This window comes from Narcine bancroftii, chromosome 8, assembly GCF_036971445.1.
Source record: "Narcine bancroftii isolate sNarBan1 chromosome 8, sNarBan1.hap1, whole genome shotgun sequence".
Lineage (NCBI taxonomy): Eukaryota > Metazoa > Chordata > Chondrichthyes > Torpediniformes > Narcinidae > Narcine > Narcine bancroftii.
Window position 1 is genome coordinate 69,030,783 of NC_091476.1, and position 24,652 is coordinate 69,055,434.

The 24,652-nt window shown below is 49.4% G+C and overlaps 1 protein-coding gene across 2 annotated transcripts in view; it reads right to left on the bottom strand.

Moving 5' to 3' along the window:
* The window catches only part of ltbp3 (latent transforming growth factor beta binding protein 3), a 171,126-nt gene that overhangs the window by 9,655 nt on the left and 136,819 nt on the right, over positions 1-24,652 (bottom strand). For both annotated transcript variants that reach the window (XM_069893984.1, XM_069893983.1), the window contains 9 exons: positions 23,942-24,064; positions 23,729-23,851; positions 21,527-21,649; positions 19,956-20,084; positions 17,744-17,911; positions 16,545-16,631; positions 7,556-7,684; positions 5,306-5,446; positions 3,547-3,705 (listed from right to left, as the gene is read on the bottom strand). In XM_069893984.1, the coding sequence (XP_069750085.1) occupies positions 3,547-3,705; positions 5,306-5,446; positions 7,556-7,684; positions 16,545-16,631; positions 17,744-17,911; positions 19,956-20,084; positions 21,527-21,649; positions 23,729-23,851; positions 23,942-24,064 (1,182 nt within the window). The remainder of the gene's footprint in view (positions 1-3,546; positions 3,706-5,305; positions 5,447-7,555; positions 7,685-16,544; positions 16,632-17,743; positions 17,912-19,955; positions 20,085-21,526; positions 21,650-23,728; positions 23,852-23,941; positions 24,065-24,652) is intronic.

Consider the following 24,652-nt stretch of genomic DNA (forward strand, 5'->3'; position numbering starts at 1 on the left):
TGCCCCCTCACTCTGCCCCTCTCTCTCTGCCCCCCTCTCTCTCTGCCCTCCCACTATCTGCCCCCCCACTATCTGCCCCCCTCTCTCTCTCTTCCCCCCACTCTCTTCCCCCCCACTCTCTTCCCCCCCACTCTCTTCCCCCCCACTCTCTTCCCCCCACTCTCTTCCCCCCCCTCTGCCCCCTCACTCTGCCCCTCTCTCTCTGCCCCCCTCTCTCTGCCCCCCTCTCTCTGCCCCCCTCTCTCTCTGCCCCCCTCTCTCTCTGCCCCCCTCTCTCTCAGTCCCCCTCTCTCTCAGTCCCCCCTCTCTCTCAGTCCCCCTCTCTCTCAGCCCCCCTCTCTCTCAGCCCCCCCTCTCTCAGCCCCCCCTCTCTCAGCCCCCCCTCTCTCTCAGCACCCCTCTCTCTCAGCCCCCCTCACTGCCTCCTCTTCCCTCTCCCTGCCCCCCTCCTTCTCTGCCCCCTCTCTCTCTGCCCCCTCTCTCTCTGCCCCCCTCTCTCTCTGCCCCCCCTCTCTCTCTGCCCCCCTCTCTCTCTGCCACTTCTCTCTGCCCCCTCTCTCTCTGCCCCCTCTCTCTGCCCCCTCTCTCTCTGCCCCCTCTCTCTGCCCCCTCTCTCTCTGCCCCCCTCTCTGCCCCTCTGCCCCCCTCTCTCTGCCCCCCTCTCTCTGCCCCCCCTCTCTCTCTGCCCCCCTCTCTCTCTGCCCCCCTCTCTCTGCCCCCACCCTCTGCCCCCCTCCCTCTTCCCCCTCCCTCTGCCCCCTCTCTCTCTGCCCCCTCCCTCTGCCCCCTCTCTCTCTGCCCCCTCTCTCTCTGCCCCCTCTCTCTCTGCCCCCTCTCTCTCCCCCTCTCTCTGCCCCCTCTCTCTGCCCCCTCTCTGCCCCCTCTCTCTGCCCCCTCTCTCTGCCCCCTCCCTCTGCCCCCTCTCTCTCTGCCCTTCCTCCCTCTCTGCCCTCCCTCCCTCTCTCTCTGCCCTCCCTCCCTCTCTCTGCCCTCCCTCCCTCTCTGCCCTCCCTCCCTCTCTGCCCTCCCTCCCTCTCTGCCCTCCCTACCTCTCTGCTCTCCCTCCCTACCTCTCTGCCCTCCCTCCCTACCTCTCTGCCCTCCCTCCCTCTCTCTGCCCTCCCTCCCTCTCTCTCTGCCCTCCCTCCCTCCCTCTCTCTGCCCTCCCTCCCTCTCTCTCTGCCCTCCCTCCCTCTCTCTCTGCCCTCCCTCCCTCTCTCTGCCCTCCCTCCCTCTCTCTCTGCCCTCCCTCCCTCTCTCTGCCCTCCCTCCCTCTCTGCCCTCCCTCTCTGCCCTCCCTCCCTCTCTCTCTGCCCTCCCTCCCTCTCTCTCTGCCCTCCCTCCCTCTCTCTCTGCCCTCCCTCCCTCTCTGCCCCCCACTCTCTGCCCCCCACTCTCTGCCTCCCCACTCTCTGCCCCCTCTCTCTGCCCCTCTCTCTCTGCCCCTCTCTCTCTGCCCCTCTCTCTCTGCCCCTCTCTCTCTGCCCCTCTCTCTCTGCCCCTCTCTCTCTGCCCCTCTCTCTCAGCCCCCCTCTCTCAGCCCCCCTCTCTCAGCCCCCTCTCTGACCCCCCTCTCACTGCCCCCTCTCTCTGCCTCCTCTCCCTCTCTCTGCCTCCTCTCCCTTCTCTCTGCCCCCCCTCCCTCTCTCTGCCCCCCTCCCTCTCTCTGCCCCCCCTGTCTCTGCCCCCCCTCTCTCTTCCCCCCTCTCTCTCTGCCCCCTCTCTCTCTGCCCCCTCTCTCTCTGCCCTCCCACCATTTGCTCCCCCACCCTCTGCCCCCCCACTCTGTCCCCCCTCTGCCCTCCTCACTCTGCCCCTCTTCTCTCTGCCCCTCTCTCTCTGCCCCCTCTCTCTCTGCCCCCTCTCTCTCTGCCCCCCTCTCTCTCTGCCCTCCCACTATCTGCCCCCCCCACTATCTGTCCCCCCTTTCTCTCTGCCCCCCCACTCTCTTCCCCCCCACTCTCTTTCCCCCCCACTCTCTTCCCCCCCACTCTCTTCCCCCCCACTCTCTTCCCCCCCCTCTGCCCCCTCACTCTGCCCCTCTCTCTCTGCCCCTCTCTCTCTGCCCCCCTCTCTCTGCCCCCCTCTCTCTCTGCCCCCCTCTCTCTCTGCCCCCCTCTCTCTCTGCCCCCCTCTCTCTCTGCCCCCCTCTCTCTCAAGCCCCCCTCTCTCTCAGCCCCCCTCTCTCTCAGCCCCCCTCTCTCTCAGCCCCCCTCTCTCTCAGCCCCCCTCTCTCTCAGCCCCCCTCTCTCTCAGCCCCCCTCTCTCAGCACCCCTCTCTCTCAGCCCCCCTCTCTGCCTCCTCTCCCTCTCCCTGCCCCCCTCCCTCTCTCTGCCCCCTCTCTCTCTGCCCCCTCTCTCTCTGCCCCCCCTCTCTCTGCCCCCCCTCTCTCTCTGCCCCCCTCTCTCTCTGCCCCCTCTCTCTCTGCCCCCTCTCTCTCTGCCCCCTCTCTCTCTGCCCCCTCTCTCTCTGCCCCCTCTCTGCCCCCTCTCTCTCTGCCCCCTCTCTCTCTGCCCCCTCTCTCTCTGCCCCCCTCTCTGCCCCTCTGCCCCCCTCTCTCTGCCCCCCTCTCTCTGCCCCCCTCTCTCTCTGCCCCTCTGCCCCCCTCTCTCTGCCCCCCTCTCTCTGCCCCCCTCTCTCTCTGCCCCCCTCTCTCTGCCCCCCTCCCTCTGCCCCCCTCCCTCTTCCCCCCTCCCTCTTCCCCCTCCCTCTGCCCCCTCCCTCTGCCCCCTCTCTCTCTGCCCCCTCTCTCTCTCCCCCTCTCTCTGCCCACTCTCTCTGCCCCCTCCTCTGCCCCCTCTCTCTCTGCCCTCCCTCCCTCTCTGCCCTCCCTCCCTCTCTCTCATGCCCCCCCTCTCTCTGCCCCCTTCTCTCTCTCTCTGCCCCCCCTCTCTCTCTCTCTCTGTCCCCCCCCCCCTCTCTTTCTCTCTGCCCCTCCTCTCTCACTTTCTCTAATTCTCGTGTTTTCATTGCTGTACTCTGCGTGGGTTGATGAACTGGACTGCACACAAATGAAGTTTCTCACGACACCTCAGTGCACGTGATGAACAGCTCAAACTTAGAACCATAGAATATCACTGCCCGGAAGCAAGGCCCTTCTGGTCTGTGCCAAACGAATTTTCTGCCCGCATCACCCCCCCCCATTCCCCCTCCCATCCACATACCTGTCCAAATTTTTCTTCAGTGTCTAAAACTGAGTCTGCATTCACTGCTTCAGCTCGTTCCCACAATCCCGCTGCTATGCGTGAAGAAGTTCCCCCTTTCACCCTTAACCCGTGTCCTCTGGTTTGTATCTCACACTACCCTCAGTGGGAAGATTCTGCCTCCATTTACTCTATCTGTACCCCATATAATTTTGTGCACCTCCATCAAATCTCCCCTCATTCTTCTACACTTTGGGGAACTTGAAGAATACCAGGCCACTTTATCCCTTTACAATACAGGGGATACCAAGTGCAACTGCAATCCCAACGTGAGATCAATTTCCACTCAGTATCTCTGGATATCAAGTCCCTGCTTGACTCAGCAGGGGGATGAGGCTTTACCTGACATTCTGCTGGGGCAGCTGTGGCAGTTTAGCCCCCAGGCTTGGCCATGCTGGCAGCAGCATTCCGAGAAGGTGGTGTGGTACCCGAGTATCGGGGGGCTGCACGTGAAGTCGCTGATGTGCTTCCAGCAGAGGTCTCGTTCCAACTCCGGCCAGTCTGTGTGTGACAGGGAGAAGGGAAGGAAATGTCAGTACCATCCCTCGCATGGCTTTTCCCCCTCCCGAGTTTTCATGCTAACTCTGCTCTTCCCTTAACCTAGGCCATTAGCTTATTTCTCCACCCCCCCACCCCGCTCCTATTCCCCACCCCTCCCCGTGGTTGGTTGCCTTCTGCGTGCAACTGGAGAAGATGGAGGGCTGGATTAACATTATAAAAGTTTTCATTTTCTTTTGAATCCCTCCTTATCTGCGGGGGATATGTCCCAAGATCCCCCAGCCAATGCCTGACACCGCGGAACTAACCGAACCCTATACAGGGTAATACGCTGCCTAACGTCCGTAAAGAAATTGGGTATTAGGCGAACACCATTTTAAACACTTAGGAAAGCTACATGGGACACTGTAGTATACCTGAAAAACTTTTTATTTGTTCGGTTGAGATTGGCGTGGCCAATGGGGAGTAAGCGGGGCAGTGGGATCTGTGTGGGGGACTGATACAGGGTTTCAGACCGCAGTTGACCACGGGGGGGAGAGCGGGGCAGTGGGATCAGTTTCAGACTGCAGTTGACCATGGGGGGAGAGCATGGCAGTGGGATCAGTTTCGGACTGCAGTTGACCATGGGGGGAGAGCGGGGCAGTGGGATCAGTTTCAGACCACAGTTGACCACGGTAATTTGAAACCACAGAAATTGTGGATAAGGGGGATCCACTGTACTTGGTCACCATATATGCTGACTTATAGGATGATCCGAAACTTTAAAATACCACCTTAAAATCAGGGACATCTTATAACTGGGTCTAAAATCGAAAACCTTGACAATGTCGCTGCCATCTCAATCGTCCAAATAAAAACCGGCTCCACATCTCCGGCGCAAGTCCATTAGTTATCAATGAAGTCTCAGTGCTCCCCCACGTGGTGGATCACCAGAAGGAGTCCTGGAACAGGCTGCCAGGGTCCTGTGGTGGGAAGCACTCGATCTCTACCCTCCCCTCCTGAAATGCTGTGCTGTCTCATCCTTCACCTCTAATCTCAGGGCAACGTGGGCAGTGTCAGTCACAAATGATCCGATAGGGGAAATAATAATTACAGCACAGAAACAGGCCAGTTCAGCCCTTCTAGTCCATGCCAAACACCTTCTCTCCCCTAGTCCCATTGACCTGCACCCAGCCCGCAATCTTCCGCACCTCTCTTGTCCGTCTATGATCTAGGAATTTTCTGGACTTGGAAGACAAACCACCACTGGGTATGGCTGTGGAGTGGAAGGAGGCCCAAAACATGAGTCATTGTCTGGGAGGCAGTTTAGAACATTGGGCATTTTAAAAGGGAGGAACATTCCGAAGGCAGTCTTTGTTCCTCTCTCTGCACAAAAGACCACTTCGAATTTTGTGCTCTCTCTCAAAGATCTTTCGGCTTCAATTTACCAAACAAACTGAATTTTGTTTATGATCTTTACATTGATTGTAATCAAAGTTTTGTGAGTCTTATGTGTTTTGTGTCTAAGATTCCTTACTGGGGGTGGTGGGGCACTAGGGTCCGAAGAGTGGAAGTGGTTGGTTGGTTGGGGGTGGGATCAAAAATTAGTCACATGGGGACTCACCGTTGAGGATCAGGGGCTGGACGCACCGTCTCTTCATCATGTCGTAGGTCATCGGCGGCAGGCAGGCGCAGTTGAAGGAGCCCTTGGTGTTGATGCACCTGGCATTGGGACAGCTTTGGATGTCCTGGCACTCGTCCACGTCTGAGGGAGCACAGAGTCATTGGGGAGGGCAATGACAACTCCAATCCGGGACCCCGGGGCTAGCATGCACACTCAATGAATGTGAAAAGCAAGTGTGTGTGTGTAAAAAAAAAAAGCAACACTGTGTCTCCGCTCCCCGCTCTTCTCCAGATCCACACCACCAGTGGCTCTGGTGACTAAATTTAAAAAAATAAATTAACATCACCTCCTCACTGACAATCCTCATCCCTCAAGATTGCGTGCTTAGCCCACTGCTCTACTCCAACGACCGTGTGGCCAGGCACAATTCAAATTCCATCTACATGTTTGGCAGGATCACAAACGGCCAAAAGGAAGCGAGCAGGAGGGAAATTGATCAGCTGGTTGAACGGTGTAACAACGACCTTGTGCTCAACGTCAGCAAAACTAAGGAGATGATTGTGGAATCGGGGAAACCTCGTTGAGGGGTCAGTGGTGGAGAGGGTATCAACATCTCTGAAGAATGATCCTGGGGCCATCTATGCCGATGCAATCGTGAAGAAGGCTCGCCTGCGGCTATATTTCGCGAGGAGATTCGGTAGGTCACCAAAAAACCTTGCAGATTTCTATGGGTGCACTGTAGAGTGCATTCTGGCTGGTTCCATCGCTGCCTGGTATGGAGGCGCCAAACCTCAGGACAAGAATAAAAAAGCAGCCTCTATCCCCCACCACCCAGGCCATCCCCTCTTCACTCTGCTACCATCGGGGAAAAGATACAGGATACTCAGCGGCACAAGGACAGCTTCTTCCCCCCGCCACCAGATTCCTGAACGGACAATGAACCAAAGATGCTGCCTTAATTTTCGTGCATTATTATTTTTATTTTTTATAGTAATGTTGTAAGATGGTTATAATATGAATGTTTGCCCTGTGATGCTGCCACAAAACACCGAATTTCACGGCTTGTTTGTGACAACAAATCCTGATTCTGATGTGTTCATGAAAATAACACGATTCCGATTTTGTCCCGATTTTATCAATCCCTTTCATAATTTTATACGTTTCTATACAGTGCCCCCTCATCGGCATAAACTCCACTGAGTATGGGCCCAGGCTCACCCCCTCATTTCTGGAATCAATCTGGTGAACCTTCTCTGCCCTGCCACCAATCCCAGTAAATTCCTTTCTAAAATGCAGAGGCCAGAACCCCAAATGTTCACAGGGAGTTTCGGTTCCTCAACTGCCAGGGGTTTGCACACTGTCTGCTCTGGCCGCCCAGATGTGTGCAGGGATTTGCACATCGACCCGACTGTTGACGGAGGTTAATTCCTCCATGGCCCCCTTGGTCCTCAGCTCCCTCTGTGATTCCCTCGTCCCCTCCTCCCTCCCCACTAATCGTCCCCTTGGCACCTACCCCTGTGATGTTTCAAAACGTACCGGGGGTTGTGGGTTGATGGGGTGTAAATTGGGCCTCACCACCATTCGGGGCCCCCAACAGTCCTGCCAAGTGAAGCACGTGAATCTGCTTCCTCCGGTGCTCCCAGAGCTCAGGCAGCCGACTGTTTGGACTGGACTCTGTGGGGGCTGCAAAAGCGCTGGAGGCAAATATACGGACACTCGATGACTCGGGGGGGGGGGGAGGGTGGTCTTTCTTTTGCTTCTCTCTCTCTGAATGTGAGGCGGTCAGGCAATTCCTGCCAGTGGCGAATCTGTCCGCCTTGCAGCAGGCAAAAAGAAATTTAATGTAATACAACACTGTTTTATTACTATGATAAATAATTGAATCTTGTGGTCTCCTCTATATTGGACGCCAACCGGGAGATCGCTTTGCTGAATACCTCGGCTCTGTCCGCCGCAATGGCGTGGATCTCCCATTTCAATTCCCTGTCCCATTCCTTTGCCGACAGGTCTCGTGCACTGCCAGACTGAGACCATTGTCCGGCTGGGCACCCTCCAACCAGATGGCATTAACATCGATTTCTCTGGCTCTCATTAAACCAGTGGTTCTCGCCCTTTATCCTCGTCCCCTATGGATGCTGCTGGACCGGCTGACTTCCTCTAGCATTTCGGTGTGTTTTTAATGCAAACACAATCCCACCCCCTCCCCCCACCAAAGGCCCATGGGGGTAAAGGATTGAAGTTTGTCCTCACCCAGACACTGCAGCAGCGACCCGTCATAGTAATAGCCTTGCTTGCAGTAACACTCAAAGCCGGGCTGGGTGTTCATGCAGAATCCCTCCTTGCAGATCTCTTGCCCGAACAGGGTGCATTCATCGATGTCTGGAATGGGGGTAGGGGTAGGGGAGTGAACATGGAAGAAAGGAACTCTGTTATCTCCTGTGGGCAGGAACACTGGCTTTCCCGAGGAGGTGGTGAAAGTCCCGAGAGCAAGAGCAAAATGGCACGCAGCCACTGATGTAGACCTGGGAGAGCAGAGAGCGGAGACATTGCACTGCTCCATGGGGTCCAATCACCTGGTCTTGATGCCAGCGGCTCCACGCAGGCTTTGAATGGTGAGTTGAGTGTGTTTTTATTTAAAAATCCCGTTTGTGCCCAAGTTGGTGGTGGTGGTGTCAGAGGGGGAGCAGCAGCCCGATGCAGGGCACCGGAAATGGGGAGAGCACTCCACATTGAGGAGAAGCAGAGGAGGGGACCCCACAGCATGGCGACCACGGCAGCGGGCCAGCGAGGGGCTCGGTGACTGAAAGACCCACGCGGGCGGCCTGCAGCTGGGGGGAATTGAATGGGTTTCAGGCTGATGGAGACTGGGTACTCCTTGGCTCACCCCCTCTTTTCCGGAATCAATCTGGTGAACTTGCCGCCAAAGCCAGTAAATCCTTCCTAAAGTGCGGAGCCCAGAAGCCCAGACGTTCACAGGGACTTTGGTTCCTCATCTGCCCAGGTGTTTTTACACCATCTGCTCCGGCTCCCAGATGTGTGCATCGAGCAAATGTTGATGTAGGTTGATGCAAACATGCCTCCGTGACTCCCTTTGTCCTCCAATCCTTCATCCGCTCCTCCCTCCCCACCACCACCTGCCTGAAGGCCGATGGAGACCAGCTTATGGGAGCTAGGTATCAGAGCTGGGATTCAAGAGGGTGCTGAAGCAGGAAGGACTGCCGAAGTTGCCTCGGGTGCTGGAAGCTTCCTGAGCCTATTGGAGGTTCAGATGTGGAGCAGGGGGTTGTGGGAGGGTGTGAATCCACGGACACGGTGTCTCTGAGGGACTCGCTCTTGCTGTTTCATTTCCTCTTGCACTGGAAGAGGCACCAGGCGATGCTACTCTGTCTTATGGCAGGCAGAAGGCGACTTTGTGTAATATTACACGTTCTGCACTATTATGTGACAGTAAAGGAATCTTGAAAGGGTTGGAACATTGGGCTCAGTTTTAGCATCACTGCACAAAGGCCTTGGAGCTGGAAATGAATGGGTGGGTAAACATCCCGCTTTCCACATTCCCCCAGTCGATTATAACCCACAGACATTCTGCCCCAGTTTAATATAGCAGTGTGATTAAACACATTTTTGGAGGGAGGGGTGGAATTAGAAGAAATCAGGAACATTTGGCAACCCCCCCCCCCCCAAAAAAGCAGGTAGGTGAAAAACTGTGGTGTATTGCAGTTCTGTAAATTTGCTGATGGCTCCACGGTCGTCAGCAGAATCACAGACGACAATGAGGAAGCATGCAGGAGGGAGATCGATTGGCTCATTGAACAGTGTCACAACGACCTTGTGCTCAACATCAGCAAAACCACTGTGGACCTCAGGAGGGAGTCAGGGGGGCACGACCCAGTCTTCATCAAGGGCTCAGTAGTGGAGAGGGTCAAATTCCTGGGGGGGGGACAACATATCCGAGGATCTGTCCTGAAGCGATCACGAAGGCTCGTCAGCGGCTGGACTTTGTCAGGAGATTCAGGAGATTCAAGACATCACTGAAGACCCTCGGAAACTTCTACAGGTGATACCATAGAGAGCATTCTAGCTGGTTGCATCACTGCCTGGTATGGAGGCACTAACTCTCAGGACAAGAATAAACTCCAGAGGGTCGTTAACTCGGCCTGTGACTTCACAGGCACCAGCCTTCACTCCATCGAGGACAGTGACATGAAGTGACATTAAGAAAGCAGCCCCGGAGGAATCACATGATGGAGTAGTGGCCGGTAGGGGAATTCCAGCCCTCTCAAGAAAAGTAAAAGAAAGGTAGAGAAAAAACAAAGTCACTAACACAGAAACCATAACAAAGTGAAAGTGAAAGTGTGGAGAAAATGGCAGCAAAGAAAGAAAAACCAAAAACAATGGGAAGAAAAGAAGAAGGAAGGATATCGGAGGAGGAAGGTGAAGGCCTTACCGGTACGAGGAGGCCCGCCGTGGAGAGAGAAGCCCGCTCCCTGAGGTCAGTGGAAACCCCGAACTCAGGACTACTAAGATGGCTCACGGAGCCAAACAAAAGTGCGCGATGCACAAGACAAAAACAACACCGTCAGGAGGGGGGACCAGCTGAGGAGTAAATCTCCACAGCCGAAACAGAGAAGTATAACACGACAGCAAGACTCTCAAGAGGAAAACATAGAAAATAATGGGAACAAGAAGGAAGAGAATAAAAATAGGAAATCAAAGAAACAACAGATGACCAACCCAGAGGAAGAAGACCAACAACAAGAAACTTTTAATAAAAATAAGAAGACCAAAAATACCCAACAAAATAAAACAAATAACCCAACAAGAAAACCAGAAGAGACAGAGATAAAGGACACAGATCCTGGATTGGACTCAGAAGAAGAGGAGGGAGAACACAGAGAAATGGGAGATGAAGGGAAGGGCAAGTACATGGATATTTTTTTTTAAAGAATATATGGAATCAGTAAAAGAATGGCAGTCACAAGAATTCAGTGAAATAAAAAGAAGAATAAAAAGTACAGAAGAAAAAATGAATAGATTAGAGATGATCATGACAGATATAGGAAAAAGAGTAGACAAGGTGAAGAACGAGAAACAGCCATAGAAATGGAGGTAGAGGACTTAAAAAAGAAATTAGAAGAATCTGATAAAAAAGTTAAAGAAACACAGGAGCTGTTAGCTCAGAAGATAGATATAATGGAAAATTATAATAGAAGAAATAATATAAAGATAGTGGGCCTTAAGGAAGATGAAGAAGGCAAAAATATGAAAGAATTTATAAAAGAATGGATCCCCAAGGTCCTAGGAAGACCAGAATTACAGGAAGAAATGGAAATAGAAAGGGCACACAGAACATTAGCCCCTAAACCACAACCACAACAAAAAACAAGATCCATTCTAGTAAAATTCCTAAGATATACAACAAGAGAAAATATATTGGAGAAGGCAATGAAAAAAATAAGAGAAGACAAAAAAAACACTGGAATACAAGGGTCAAGAAATTTTTTTCTATCCAGATATAAGTTTTGAACTCCTGAAGAAGAGGAAGGAGTTCAATGCAGCAAAAACGACTCTATGGAAAAAAGGATATAAATTTATGCTAAAGTATCCAGCGGTACTTAAAATAGTTATTCCAGGGCAGCAAAACAGACTATTCTCGGATCCGGAAAAAGCACGAAAATTTGCAGAACAACTACAAAAGAGACAGAGAGATGAAGAGATGTAACAAGAACAAAAATGACAACAAACTATATATATCTAAATATATCTATCTATCTATCTATATATATATATCTATATATATAGATATATATATATAAATATATGTATATAGAGATATATATATATATATATATATATATATACTCTATTTTTTTTATATATATATACAAGTAAGAATTAAGAAGGGAAAGAAAGGGAAGAAAGGAAGTAAGGAGGGAATTGAGAGTGACCTTTGTTATATATGAAGATTAAAATCTTTTCTGGGGAGGCTGGGTGGGGAAGAATAACAGTCACTGCGAAATCAGTTGACGCTTGTGAGCGGATTCGCAAATCCAAATGGAGAGGGGAGATGTGGTTGCCCGACAAGGGACAAAGGGCAACTCAGAAAGGGGAAGGACTATTGGGGTTAAAGGAATTTTAGATATGAGAATAGTGGAAATATTTTATGTTTTAGAAATGTTGTCTTATAATGTGTTCAAAAAAAGAAAGAAGAAATGGATAAGAAGGGAAGGCGGTGATGAGGAAACGGAAAGGAAATATAAACAAAGTATGAAATGACTATGTTGAACTATATGACTTTAAATATTAATGGAATACATAACCAAATCAAAAGGAAGAAACTGTTAAATTTACTGAAAAAGAAAAAATTGATATAGCATTTGTACAAGAAACACATCTAACTGAAGTGGAACACAAGAAATTAAAGAGAGATTGGATAGGACATGTAACAGCAGCATCATATAATTCAAAAGCCAGAGGAGTAGCTATATTAATCAATAAAAATGTACCAATCAAAATAGAAGAGGAAATAATAGATCCAGCAGGGAGATATGTAATGATAAAATGTCAGATATATTCAGAATTTTGGAATTTACTTAATGTATACTCACCTAATGAAGAAGATCAAAAATTTATGCAAGATATCTTTTTGAAGATAGCAGATACGCAAGGGAACATAATAATAGGAGGGGATTTTAACCTTAATTTGGACTCAAACATGGATAAAACTGGAAAAAAAACTAACAGAAAGAACAAAGTAACCAAATTTATAATTAAATCGATGCAAGAAATGCAACTTTTGGATATATGGAGAAAACAACACCCTAAGGAAAAGGAATATTCATATTATTTGGGTAGACATAAAACATACTCAAGGATAGACCTATTCCTGTTATCAGCCCACATTCAAGGGAGAGTTAGGAAAATGGAATATAAAGCTAGACTATTATCGGATCACTCACCCCTGTTATTGGCAATAGATCTAGAGGACATCCCACCAAGAATGTATAGATGGAGATTAAACTCCATGCTATTTAAAAGACAGGATTTTAGAGAATTCATTGAACGACAAATTAAAATGTACTTTGAAATAAATATGGAATCAGTGAAAGATAAGTTTATACTATGGGATGCAATGAAAGCGTTCATCAGAGGGCAAATAATAAGTTATGTAACTAAGATGAAGAAGGACTACAATCGGGAAACAGACAGTTGGAAAGAGAAATAACAAATACAGAAAAAGAATTAGCAATAAAGGAAGATACAACTAAAAGAAGAGAATTGGCAGACAAAAAAATAAAATATGAAAGACTACAAATATATAAGGTGGAGAAGAACATAATGAAGACAAAACAGAAATATTATGAGCTAGGAGAAAAAATGCACAAAATTCTAGAATGGTATTGGCATTAAGGAAAAAGGACAAACAAATTACATATAATCCAACAGAGATCAATGAAAACTTCAGGGAATTCTACGAACAACTATATCAAACTGAAAATGAAGGGAAAGAAGACAAAATAGATGAATTTCTAACTGAAATTGAACTACCGAAATTACAAACAGAGGAGCAAAATAAATTAATAAAACCATTTGAAATAGAAGAATTACAGGAGATATTAAAAAAACTACCGAACAATAAAACACCAGGAGAGGATGGATTCCCAATAGAGTTCTATAAAACATTTAAAGACTTATTAATTCTTCCCCTCCTGGAAGTAATCAACCAGACTGATAAAACACAAAACATACCAGATTCATGCAAAACAGCAATAATTACAGTAATACCAAAGACAGGGAAAGATCCACTAGCACCAGCATCATATAGACCAATATCTCTACTTAACACAGATTATAAGATAATAGCTAAACTATTAGCAAACAGATTGGCCGACTATGTACCAAAAATAGTAAATCTAGACCAAACTGTATTTATTAAAAAAAGACGAACAACGGACAATATTTATAAATTTATTAACTTAATTTCGTGCAGTAGAAGGAAATAAAACTCCAACAGTAGCGGTTGCTTTAGACGCAGAGAAGGCCTTTGACAGAGTAGAATGGAATTATTTATTCAGAGTACTACAAAAATCCAACCTACCAGAGAAATATATTAATTGGATTATATAAGGGGCCATTGGTGAAAGTGACAGTAAATGGATATATATCAAAACAATTTAACTTAAGCAGATCAACAAGGCAGGGATGTCCACTATCTCCCTCACTGTTCGCATTAGCTATAGAACCACTATCAGAACTGATAAGAACAGAAAATAAAATGAAGGATAAAAATAAAAGAGAAGGAATATAAAATCAGTCTATTTGCAGATGACGTTATAATATACTTAACAGTACCAGAAATATCAATAAAAGAATTACATAGGAAATTGAAGGAATATGGAGAAGTATTGGGGTACAAGATCAATGCAAATAAAAGTGAAGCAATGCCAATGAATAATGCGGATTTCACAAAGTTTAAGAAAGAATCACCATTTAGATGGCAAACACAAGCAATGCGATACCTAGGTATACAACTAAATAAAAATCTCGGCCATCTATATAAACTAAATTATCATCCATTAATGAAAAAATTACAAGACGACTTAGAGCATTGGAAAGACTTACCACTAACACTGATAGGAAGGTTAAACTGTATTAAAATGAACATTTTCCCAATACCTATTTCAGTCATTACCAATTCACCTAACAGAGAAATTCTTCAAGGAGTTAAAGAAAATAATAAGGAAATACTTATGGAAAGGGGGGAAACCGAGGATAGTACTAGATAAATTAACAGAATGGTACAAACAAGGAGGCTTACAACTACCAAACTTTAAGAATTATTATAGAGCCGCACAATTAAGATACCTATCAGATTTTTATCAAACAAGGGAAAAACCAGATTGGACCAGATTAGAACTAGATAAAATAGGGGAAAATATACCTGAACATATACTATATAAATGGGATGAAAAATTGGTGCAATATAGGAATTCACCGGTATTGCATCATCTGCTCAACATTTGGAAGAAGATTCATGTAGAAAGGAATAAGACAAATTACCAACTACCAAAACTAATATTGACGCAAAATCAACTAATCCCTTTCACAATAGATAACCTTTCCTTCAGAGAATGGGAGAGAAAAGGGATCAAAAGAATAGAAAATTGTTTTTCGGGAAATAAATTATTATCCTTTGAACAAATGAAGGATAAATATAATATAACTCACGATACAATGTTTGCATACCACCAACTGAAAACCTACTTGAAGGACAAATTGGGAAAGTCTGAGGTTACCAGAAGGAAGCAATTTTGAAATTGTGATTACAGACACAATGATAATTAAAAAATTTGTAACAAACATGTACATCAAACTGCAAGAAAAGGAGAACGAGGAAACAAACGGTAAACCTAAACAAAAATGGGAACAAGATCTAAACATAAAGATAAAGAATGAAACATGGGAAAAGCTATGATCCGGAACTATCAGAAATACAATAAACACGAGGTTACGCATGATACAATATAACTGGATGCACAGGCTATACACAACACACCTCAAAAGTTAAAAAAATGGGACCCAACAGTATCAGACAGATGTTTTCGCTGTAAAAATGAAACGGGAACAACAATTCATGCAATTTGGACGTGTGAGAAAGTGAAAAAATTTTGGGAAGATGTAAACCAGATATTAAATAAAATCACAAAAAGCAATATACCAAAAAACCCAGAGATCTTCCTCCTAAGTAACATAAAAAACAAAGAATTTGGACTCGATTTGGATGGAGCACAAAAAAGATTTGTTATGATAGCCCTAGCTGTAGCCAAAAAATGTATTATGTCAACCTGGAAATTAGAAGACAACTTGAGAATACAACAATGGTACATGGAAATGAATAAATGTATTCCATTGGAAAAAATAACATATAATTTAAGAAATAACATTACAATATTTGAACAAATATGGGAGCCATACATGAAATACAATAGAGAAATCCTACCATGGACTTCCTACCATGAATTTTACCTCAGTAAAATTTCTTGTTTATTTTTATTAAGTAACAACATTGTTTAACGGGTTTAATGTATCTTATAGATTGAACTTCAAATAAATGGGAAAAGGGGTGAGGGAGGAAGGGAAGGGAGGGGGGGAAAAGGGGGAGAAAATGACACTGTACATATTCAAGAGAAAAAATGTCTGTATGTATCTTGGTCAATATGGTTTATAGTGTGAAAAATAAAAAAATTTAAAAAAAGGAAAGCAGCCCCTATCCTCAAAGATCCCACCACCCAGGCCATGCCCTCTTCATTCTGCCATCATCGGGAAGGAGGTACAGGAGCCTGAAGATGAGCACTCAGCAGCACGAGGACAGCTTATTCCCCACTGCACCAGATTTCCTGAATGAACAATGAACCACAGACAGTGGTGGATTAACTACCACCCAGGCCCCTAGGCTGATATTTAGAAAGGCCCTCCTACCCTACCCTTTAGAATAAAGGAACATTAAGTTATGTTAAATAACATATCAGGGTCACCAAAGTGGATCCTGGGGGTCGATGGGACTATCTAATGGTTTGAAAAATGCCAGGCAGTCTCAAGGGAGTCGATTGAACTTTTGGGGTCGAAAGAATTGTAGAACCTATGTCCCCGCTCCTGCCTGGGATGCCGAGGTCCCCACTCCTGTCCAGAGCCCAAGGACCCTGCTCCTGCCCGACACCCTGATTTCAACTCCTGCCCAGAGCCTGAGGACTTTGCTGCTGCCCAGACCCCAAGGACCCTACTCCTGCCTGAGCCCCTGAGGTTCCCGCTCCTGCCCAGTTCCCCACTCCTGCCCTGGATCCCGCTCCTCCCCAGAGCCTGAGGACCCTGCTCCTGCCAGGAGCCCAAAGTCCCCCCCCTACTGGGAACCCGAGATCCCCGCTCCTGGCAGGTCCCCCTCCCTTCCAGCCCCTTAGTCTTGACCCTACTCAGCCGAATGGTGAATCAGCTGCTGACCACGACACTGCCCCTCTTTTACTATTCTTACACATTTTGTAAGGTGGTTAAGAGAAACGTTTGTACTGTGCAAAACAACAAATTTCATGTCCATGACAATAAATTCTGATTCTGCTTTTTGGGTTTCTCTGTTGTGTTTTGTAGATGGTTTGAGGGTGTGGCAAGATGGGTAAGATTTGGATATTCAGTGCCCGAATGCTCCAAAGACAACATGGAGTGAGCCAGGCTGAATGCGCTCACTTACCTCTGTAAGTTGGCAAGCCAATGCCGAACAGGTTGTCATTGCTGACCAAGTAGCCCTTCCCATCAGGGCACAGAGAGTGAAACTCAGCTGCAACAAGAGAAGAGGAATGTAAGGACATTCGACACTGATGGATGACCTCGGTTTGACCCCATGTGCAATGCTGCATTTGGTTCTGGCCCCAACGCACCAGTGGTGGCGTGAAGAAAGCCCGTCGGCGCCTCGACCTCCTCCTCAGGAGTTTGTGGAGGTTCAGTATGACACCAGACACCCGGACAAACTTCTATAGAGGTGCGGTGGAAGGTGGGCTGACCGACCAATACCCCTCAGAAGGTAGCAGACACACCCCAGGACATTGTGGGCAAAGCCCTCCCCACCACTGAGAACATCAACAGGGAACACTGCTGTCGGAGAGTATCAAGGATCCGCACCTCCCAGCTCTGCTCTCTCTGCTGCTGTCGGTGCCACAAGACTCGCACCACCATGTTCAGGAACAGCTATTGCCCCTCCACCATCAGACTCCTCAACCACAAATTCAATGAGGGACCTCTAGACTTGTGTACTTTACTGATTTTGTTCTCTCTGTGTTACACAGTCAGTTTGTTTACATTCGTTACCTGTATCCAGCTCTTTGTTTGTTTACATGTTTACGCTGTGTACATTTTAATTTTTGCACTACCAATTAGCGGTAATTCTGCTGTGCCCACAGGGAAAAGGAATCTCAGGGTTGTATGTGATGTCTGAAATCTCAAGACAGGAAGGATGTGGTTGGTATGGAGAGGGTGCAGAGGAGATTTACAATCAATCAGAGAGCATGACCATTGACCTGCACCCAGCCACCACGTTACTAACGCGCCAGCGACCTGGGTTCAAATCCAATGCTGTCTGTAAGGAGTTTGTACGTTCTCCCCACATCTGCATGTGTTCCCTCTGGTTTACACTAGATGCTGCTGTAAAACACCAAATTTTGTGACTAGTTCACGTCATTAAATTCTGATTCTGAATTTTAAGAAAAATTTGGACAGGTACATGGATAGGAGGGGAATGGAGGGTGTGGATAGGGTGCAGTTCAGTGGGATTAGGCCAGTAATGTTTAGGGATGGTCCAGAAGGGCTGAAGTGCCTGTTTCTGTGCTGTGGTGTTCCATGGTCATTTCCAAGCCGGTCACTACCCCACCGACTACCCGATGGGGCACCCCTTACCTGTACTGTGCACGGGGCAGGGGTAGATCTCGCAGAGGTCACCCCAACCCGCCCCCAGTGAGCAGCAGCACTCTTCCTTGGTGATGTTGGTGGCCAGGACGCTGTCGCAGAATATCGGGTCGTCGAGGCTGAGGTAGCATTCCTTCTTTCCTTCCGGTTTCTCGGGTTCTGGGGGGAGGGGTGCGGGTGTGGAGGGAAAAAAAGGAGAAATAAAATGCTGGGGCACAAGGAGGGAGGCCATTCAGCCTGTCCCACCCTTCCGTCATGAGCTGATCCATTCTCCCACCACCCTTCTTTATACATATGCGATTCCTCCTCTAGTTAACTGCCGTTAATGCTCCCCAATGTCCTTGCTCTCATGGCCGCCTTTGTGGCAACAAGTCAGGGCAACAACGCAGACTCATGACCTTCTGGGGCTGAAAAAATGTTCCTGCGCCTCTGTTTAAAATGGACACCCTTTTGACCTGAAAGTTCTGCCCTCTTGTCCTAGACTCCCTGACCGTGGGGAACCATCCTAGCCACGACAACTCCGTCCAGATTGATCACCATTTAAAATGTATTTATGAGGTTCCGACACCCACCCCCACCCCCCCCCCATCCCTCCAATGTGTATCATCCAAGAGCTGACTATCATCCGTCATAACCTAACCCTTTCATTCCTGGCCTCGTTCTAGTAAATCTGAGAGAAATACTCTCCAATGCCAGCACGCCTGTTCTCAGATAAACCCCTCATTACTGTACACCGCACTCCAACAGAGGTCTCACCAGTGCTTTCTCGAGCTCAACACTGCATCCCTGCTATTCCTCTAGCAATGACTTTCTTTTACAATTAATTTAGACATGTAGCCTGGTAACAGATCCACGAGTCTGCTCCGCCCTGCAGACACGGGGAGAGTGTCCAAACTCCTCGCAGGCAGCGGGGGAATTTGAATCCCGCTCCCGATCACTGGCGCCGTAAAGGCGTTGCGCCAACACTGCATTCCACAACTTGACCTTCAGGGGACCCTGCACGAGGAGTCCCAGGTCCCTTTTCTCCCCATCCAAATAATGGTCCTTCGACCAAAGTGCATGGCTGGACACTTTCCAACATGGTCTTTCGTCTGCCACCTGTTTGCCCGTTGTCCTCTCTATCCGAGTCCCTCTGCCACCTTTCTGTATCCTCAGCACCATCAGCCCCCACCCCCCCCCCCCGACCCACCACCGATTTTGGTATCACCTGTGAAGCCTTCTATTTCCATCAGGGTGGAGTGGTTGGCATGGCGGTTAGCGCAATGCCTTTCCAGCGCCAGCGACCAGGACCCGGGTTAGAATCCAGCGCTGACTGAAAGGACTTTGCACGGTCTCCCACCCGTCTGCGTGGGCTTTCCTCTGGGGATTCTGGTTTCCTCCCAACCCTTTGAAATGTTCCGGGGCAGGGGATTTTAGGTTGATTGGACAGCACAGGTTCGTGGGCCGAAAGGGCCTGTTATTGTGCTGGATGTCTAAAACATTTATAATCCAAATCATTTATGTACAGGTACTCCCCGACTCATGGCTGTAATTCGGACATATGTCGGAATTGCGTACATTGGTTTAAAAAAAAGTAAAGAAAAAATCTAAAATTTATGTTGTATTTGACAAACTATAACAGGATTCAGGCATGGAAGAGCCAAAATGTATGTACTTACCTTCTTAGTCAACGTCCTGGGGTCCGTAGGCTGGGCGCCAACATCTTGATTCCTGCGCACACGCGCGAGTCTTTGGTTGGCACATGTGCACTGGGTTTACGTTTTGGAGTACGGTTGGCACATGCACGAGAGTTAAGTGCCATAACGATGTTGAACTCACACCCTTGACTCTCACGCTCACGCCAAGCTTCAGTTGGCGCAGGCGCACAGGAATCAAGATGGCTGCGCCCGGCCTATGAAATGCGTTGACTCTGATACTACCTACCTTGGTGGGTAAGTACCAGGATGAAAATGACTCCTTATCCCGCGTTGGTTGCATTGAAACAGATAAGTGAAAAGGCGGTTAATTCCCGTCTTTTAATGGCTATGTAAAAGTGGTACAGAGTTCGCCCCGGTCTGCAGCATCTTGCGTTTTCCAGTGTCACCAGCCCAGACAGAACTCACCGAATGGGTGTCTGGCAGGAGTTCGCCCAGCCGTGGTGGCCCTTCCCTTGCTCTTCCCCGCCACTCCCCCCCACCCCACCCCACCCCACCTCCTGACCTACCTTCGCAGCTGGTGCCATCTGACGACAGAAAAAAGCCGGTGTCACAGACGCAGGAGTACGAACCCTCCGTGTTCTGGCAGAAGCCGTTGGGTCCGCACAGGGAGCGGTTCAAGGCACACTCATTGATGTCTGAGGTGGGACAAAGATGGGTTGGCTGAAGCAGCAAAACGAAGAAGCAGGTGGGGGGGGGGGAGCGGAAGGAGAGAATGTGGTCAAGTGGGAGGAGATGGATGGGGCAGGAGGGGCAAATGGTCCAGTTTTGTGAATGCAGTGCCATCTATTGGAATGATACAAAAACAACTTCTTCCTCTTTAAATCATCAGAGATCTGGACCCCCCAGCACACGCTCTGTTCTCGCTGCTGCCGCCATCAGGAAAGAGGTCGAGGGGCCACATGACTCACACCAGCAGGTTCAGGAACAGCTGCTACCCTTCACCGTCAGACTCCTCAACCTCAAACTCAATCAGGAAAGAGGTCGAGGGGCCACATGACTCACACCAGCAGGTTCAGGAACAGCTGCTACCCTTCACCGTCAGACTCCTCAACCTCAAACTCAATCAGGAAAGAGGTCGAGGGGCCACATGACTCACACCAGCAGGTTCAGGAACAACTGCTGCCCTTCACTGTCAGAGTCCTCAACCACAAACTCAATCAGGAAAGAGGTCGAGGGGCCACATGACTCACACCAGCAGGTTCAGGAACAGCTGCTGCCCTTCATCATCAGACTCCTCAACCACAAACTCAATCAGGAAAGAGGTCGAGGGGCCACATGACTCACACCAGCAGGTTCAGGAACAGCTGCTGCCCTTCACCATCAGACTCCTCAACCACAAACTCAATCAGGGACTCTGACTTGTGGACTTTATGGATTTTCTATCTATGGATTGCACAGTCAGTTTGTTTACATTTCTGTATTTATTTACGTGTGTTCTGGTGGACAGTTTTTCTTTTGCACTGCCAATAAGGGGTAATTCTGCCTGGCCCGCAAGAAAAAAGAATCTCAGTTTTGTACGTGATGTCGTGTATGTGAACTTTGAGATGTGAGGTGTGTCGATGCAATTGTGGGCAAGGAGGGAGCTTTGGAAGAACGCATTCATTCCAGAAGACGGTCATTCTCGCCCCAGGCCCGATGGACCATATGGCACCAACGGATGGAGGGGCAGGTGCAGAGTGCCATGGACACTCTCCCCAACGTTTAAATATTTAAACGTAGATAGACAGCACAGTGACGGGTCCATCCAACCCACAGGCCCAATCAACCTTCAATCCCCATTCTATCTCTGAAGGGTGAGAGTGCAGGGTGTATCAGTCTTCAAATGAAAGGTAAGGGGGTGTGGGTGTTACAGTGAGTGAGGTGTTGGAGTTATAGTGAGGGGGGTGTCGGAGTTACAGTGAAGGGGTGTCAGGATTACAGTGAGGGGGGTATTGGGGTTACAATGAGGGGGTGTTGGATTTATAGTGAGGGGTTTGGGAGGTGTCAGGGTTACAGAGAGGGGCGTGTGGATGCGAAGGTCCTCGGATCAGTTGTTCTACATGGACCTGTTAATCTCTCTGCCCCCCCCAGAAGTTACCTTTACACTTGGTGCCATCCACGAGCTGGTATCCTGGCGGACAGCGGCATGTGTAGGATCCAGGTGTGTTCACGCACTCACCGTTCGGACATACGTGAGCAAGCTCCTGGCACTCGTTCATGTCTGTGTGAGGACAATGATCATCACGGTGAGCAGATCTGAGACACACAGCTCTCTCCTCACTCACTGTGTCCCGACCTATCCTCAGGCTGGACAGCAACAAAGCTTCAACAGCAGGTGGGAATTGGGTTCCAGCATACATCTGTTCATCAGGCACACAACACTCTCCCCCACAGATAGTCTCCCCCTCGGACACTCCCCACATGGACGGTCTCGCCCAGGGACATTCCCCACAGACACTCTTCCACACAGACGGTCTCGCCCATGGACATTCTCCCCACGGACACTCTCCCCACGGATGGTCTCCCCCATGGACACTCCCCACATGGACGGTCTCACCCAGGGACACTCCCCACGGACACTCTTCCACACAGACGGTCTCGCCCATGGACATTCTCCCCCACAGACACTCTCCCCACGGATGGTCTCGCCTATGGACACCTCTCCCCCACGGACACTCTGCCCACGGATGGTCACACACATGGACACTCCCCAAATGGACGGTCTCGCCAAGGGACACTCCCCACAGACACTCTTCCACACAGACGGTCTCGCCCATGGACATTCTCCCCCACAGACACTCTCCCCATGGATGGTCTCCCCCATGGACACTCTTCCCATGGATGGTCACACACATGGACACTCTACCACACAGATTGTCTCACCCACGGACACTCTACCACACAGATGGTCTCACGCACGGACACTTCCCACGGACACTCTCCCCACGGACAGTCTCGTGCATGGATACTCCCCCCACAGACACTCTCCCCACAGATAGTCTCACATAGTCACTCCCCATGGTCACTCTCCCACACAGACGGTCTCGCCCATGGACAATCCCCACGGAAACTCTCCCACACAAACAGTCTCCCCCTGGACACTCACACCCCATGGACTCTGTCCCCCACGGACACTCTCCCTCATGGACACTCTCCTTCACGGACATTCTCCCCATGGACTCTGTCCCCCATGGACACTCTCCTTCATGGACACTCTCCTCATGGGCTCTGTTCCCAACGGACACTCTCCCCACGGACACTCTCCCCACAGACGCTCTTCCCACGGACGCTCTCCCCACGGACACTCTCCCTACGGACACTCTCCCCACCCTGGACACTCTCCCCACAGATACTCTCCTCACCACGGACATTATCCCCACCACGGACACTCCCACTACGGACACTCCCACTACGGACACTCCCACTACGGACACTCCCACTACGGACGCTCTCCCCACGGACGCTCTCCCCACAGACAATCTTCCCACGGACACTCTCCCCACCCTGGACACTCTCCCCACCCTGGACACTCTCCCCACCCTGGACACTCTCCCCATGGATACTTTCCCCACCATGGACACTCACGCCACGGACACACTCCCCACAGATACTCTCCTCACCACGGACATTATTCCCACCACGGACATTATACCCACCACGGACAGTCTCCCCACGGACACTCTCCCCACCATGGACATTATTCCCACCACGGACATTTTACCCACCACGGACACTCTCCCCCACGGACACTCTCCCCCACGGACACTCTCCCCACAGACATTCTCCCCACTATGGACACTCTCTCCCCCATGATATTCTCCCGAATGACACTCTCCTCCACGATGTTCTTCCTGCAGACGCTCTCCACCCCCAAGGATGCCTTCCCCCCCCCAGATATTCTTCCCTGCGACACTTTCCCCGCAGACACTCACCCCCGAAAATCAAGAGTGTCAGTATTGTCCCCTGGTGATTTAAGTCCTACCCTTTCTCTTGGTCGTGACAGGGCAGCACAGTTGATGTAGCGGTCAGCGCAACGCCTTTACAGTGCCAGCGATCAGGACTGGACCAGGCTATGAATCCCACGCTGTCTGTAAGGAATTTGTACGTTCTCCCCGTATCTGCGTGAGTTTTCTCCGGGGGCTCTGGTTTCTTCCCACCATTCAAAATGTACTGGGGGTGTAGGTTAATGGGGTGTAAATTGGGCAGCAAGGACTCGTGGGCCGAATGTCTAAATTAATTCTCCTTTTCCCGTCTCCCTCCCCGGGAGGACATCCGTGCTTGTCTGGACTGGGAGCATCACCTTCACAAGCAGTTTGCTGGCCGGTTAAGCGATATCCGGGGTGACAGCGACACTGGAAGGAACCTTCTGTGTTCAAGCAACGGCCATTGGCACAGAGTCGCCTCTCGCTGCATTCATTGATATCTGAAGGAGGAGTGAAGCATAGGGCAAATCAGAACAGGGCAGCCCTTGGGCCGAGTCACATCATGGATGGTCACTGTGAACCTCACGTACCTTGGCAGCCTTTCTTGTCAGGCAAGGGTTTAAAGCCCTTGTTACAGGTGCAGCTGTATGATCCCTTTGTGTTATGGCACTTCCCGTTCAAACAGAAGGATCTGTCCAGACACTCATCAATATCTGAGGAGGAAGCGAGCAAGGCAGACATTACATTACATTGATCACACGGACAGCAGAGAGATAATGGCATCTAATCTGGGCCTGGGAGTGTGTGATGGGACAGTGCAGAGGGAGCTTCACTCTGTGTCTGACACCGTGAGTGTGTGATGGGATGGTGCGGAGGGAGCTTCACTCTGTGTCTGTCCTGCGATTGTACAACAGGAGGAGAAGTTTCTTCAGCCAGTTGAATCTGTGGAGTTCATTGACACAGTTCGTTGTGGAGGTCAACTCATTGCATGTAGTTAAAGCAGAGGTTGATGGTCCTTCATCAGTAAGGGTGCCAAAGGATATGGGGGGATGGCAGGAGAATGGTGTTGGGAGGGATGATTCGAATGGTGCAGCAGATCTGATGTGCCAAATGGTCTAATTCTGCTGCTCAGTCTTTTTTATTTATTTATTTTTTTAAATCTTTTATTTTTCACACCATAAATCACATTAGCCATGATACACAATTTTTCCTTTTCACACATATACAGTGATATTTTCTCCCCCCCCCTCCTCCCTCCTCCCAACCCCCCCCCACCCCCCCCCATCCATTTAAGGTATACA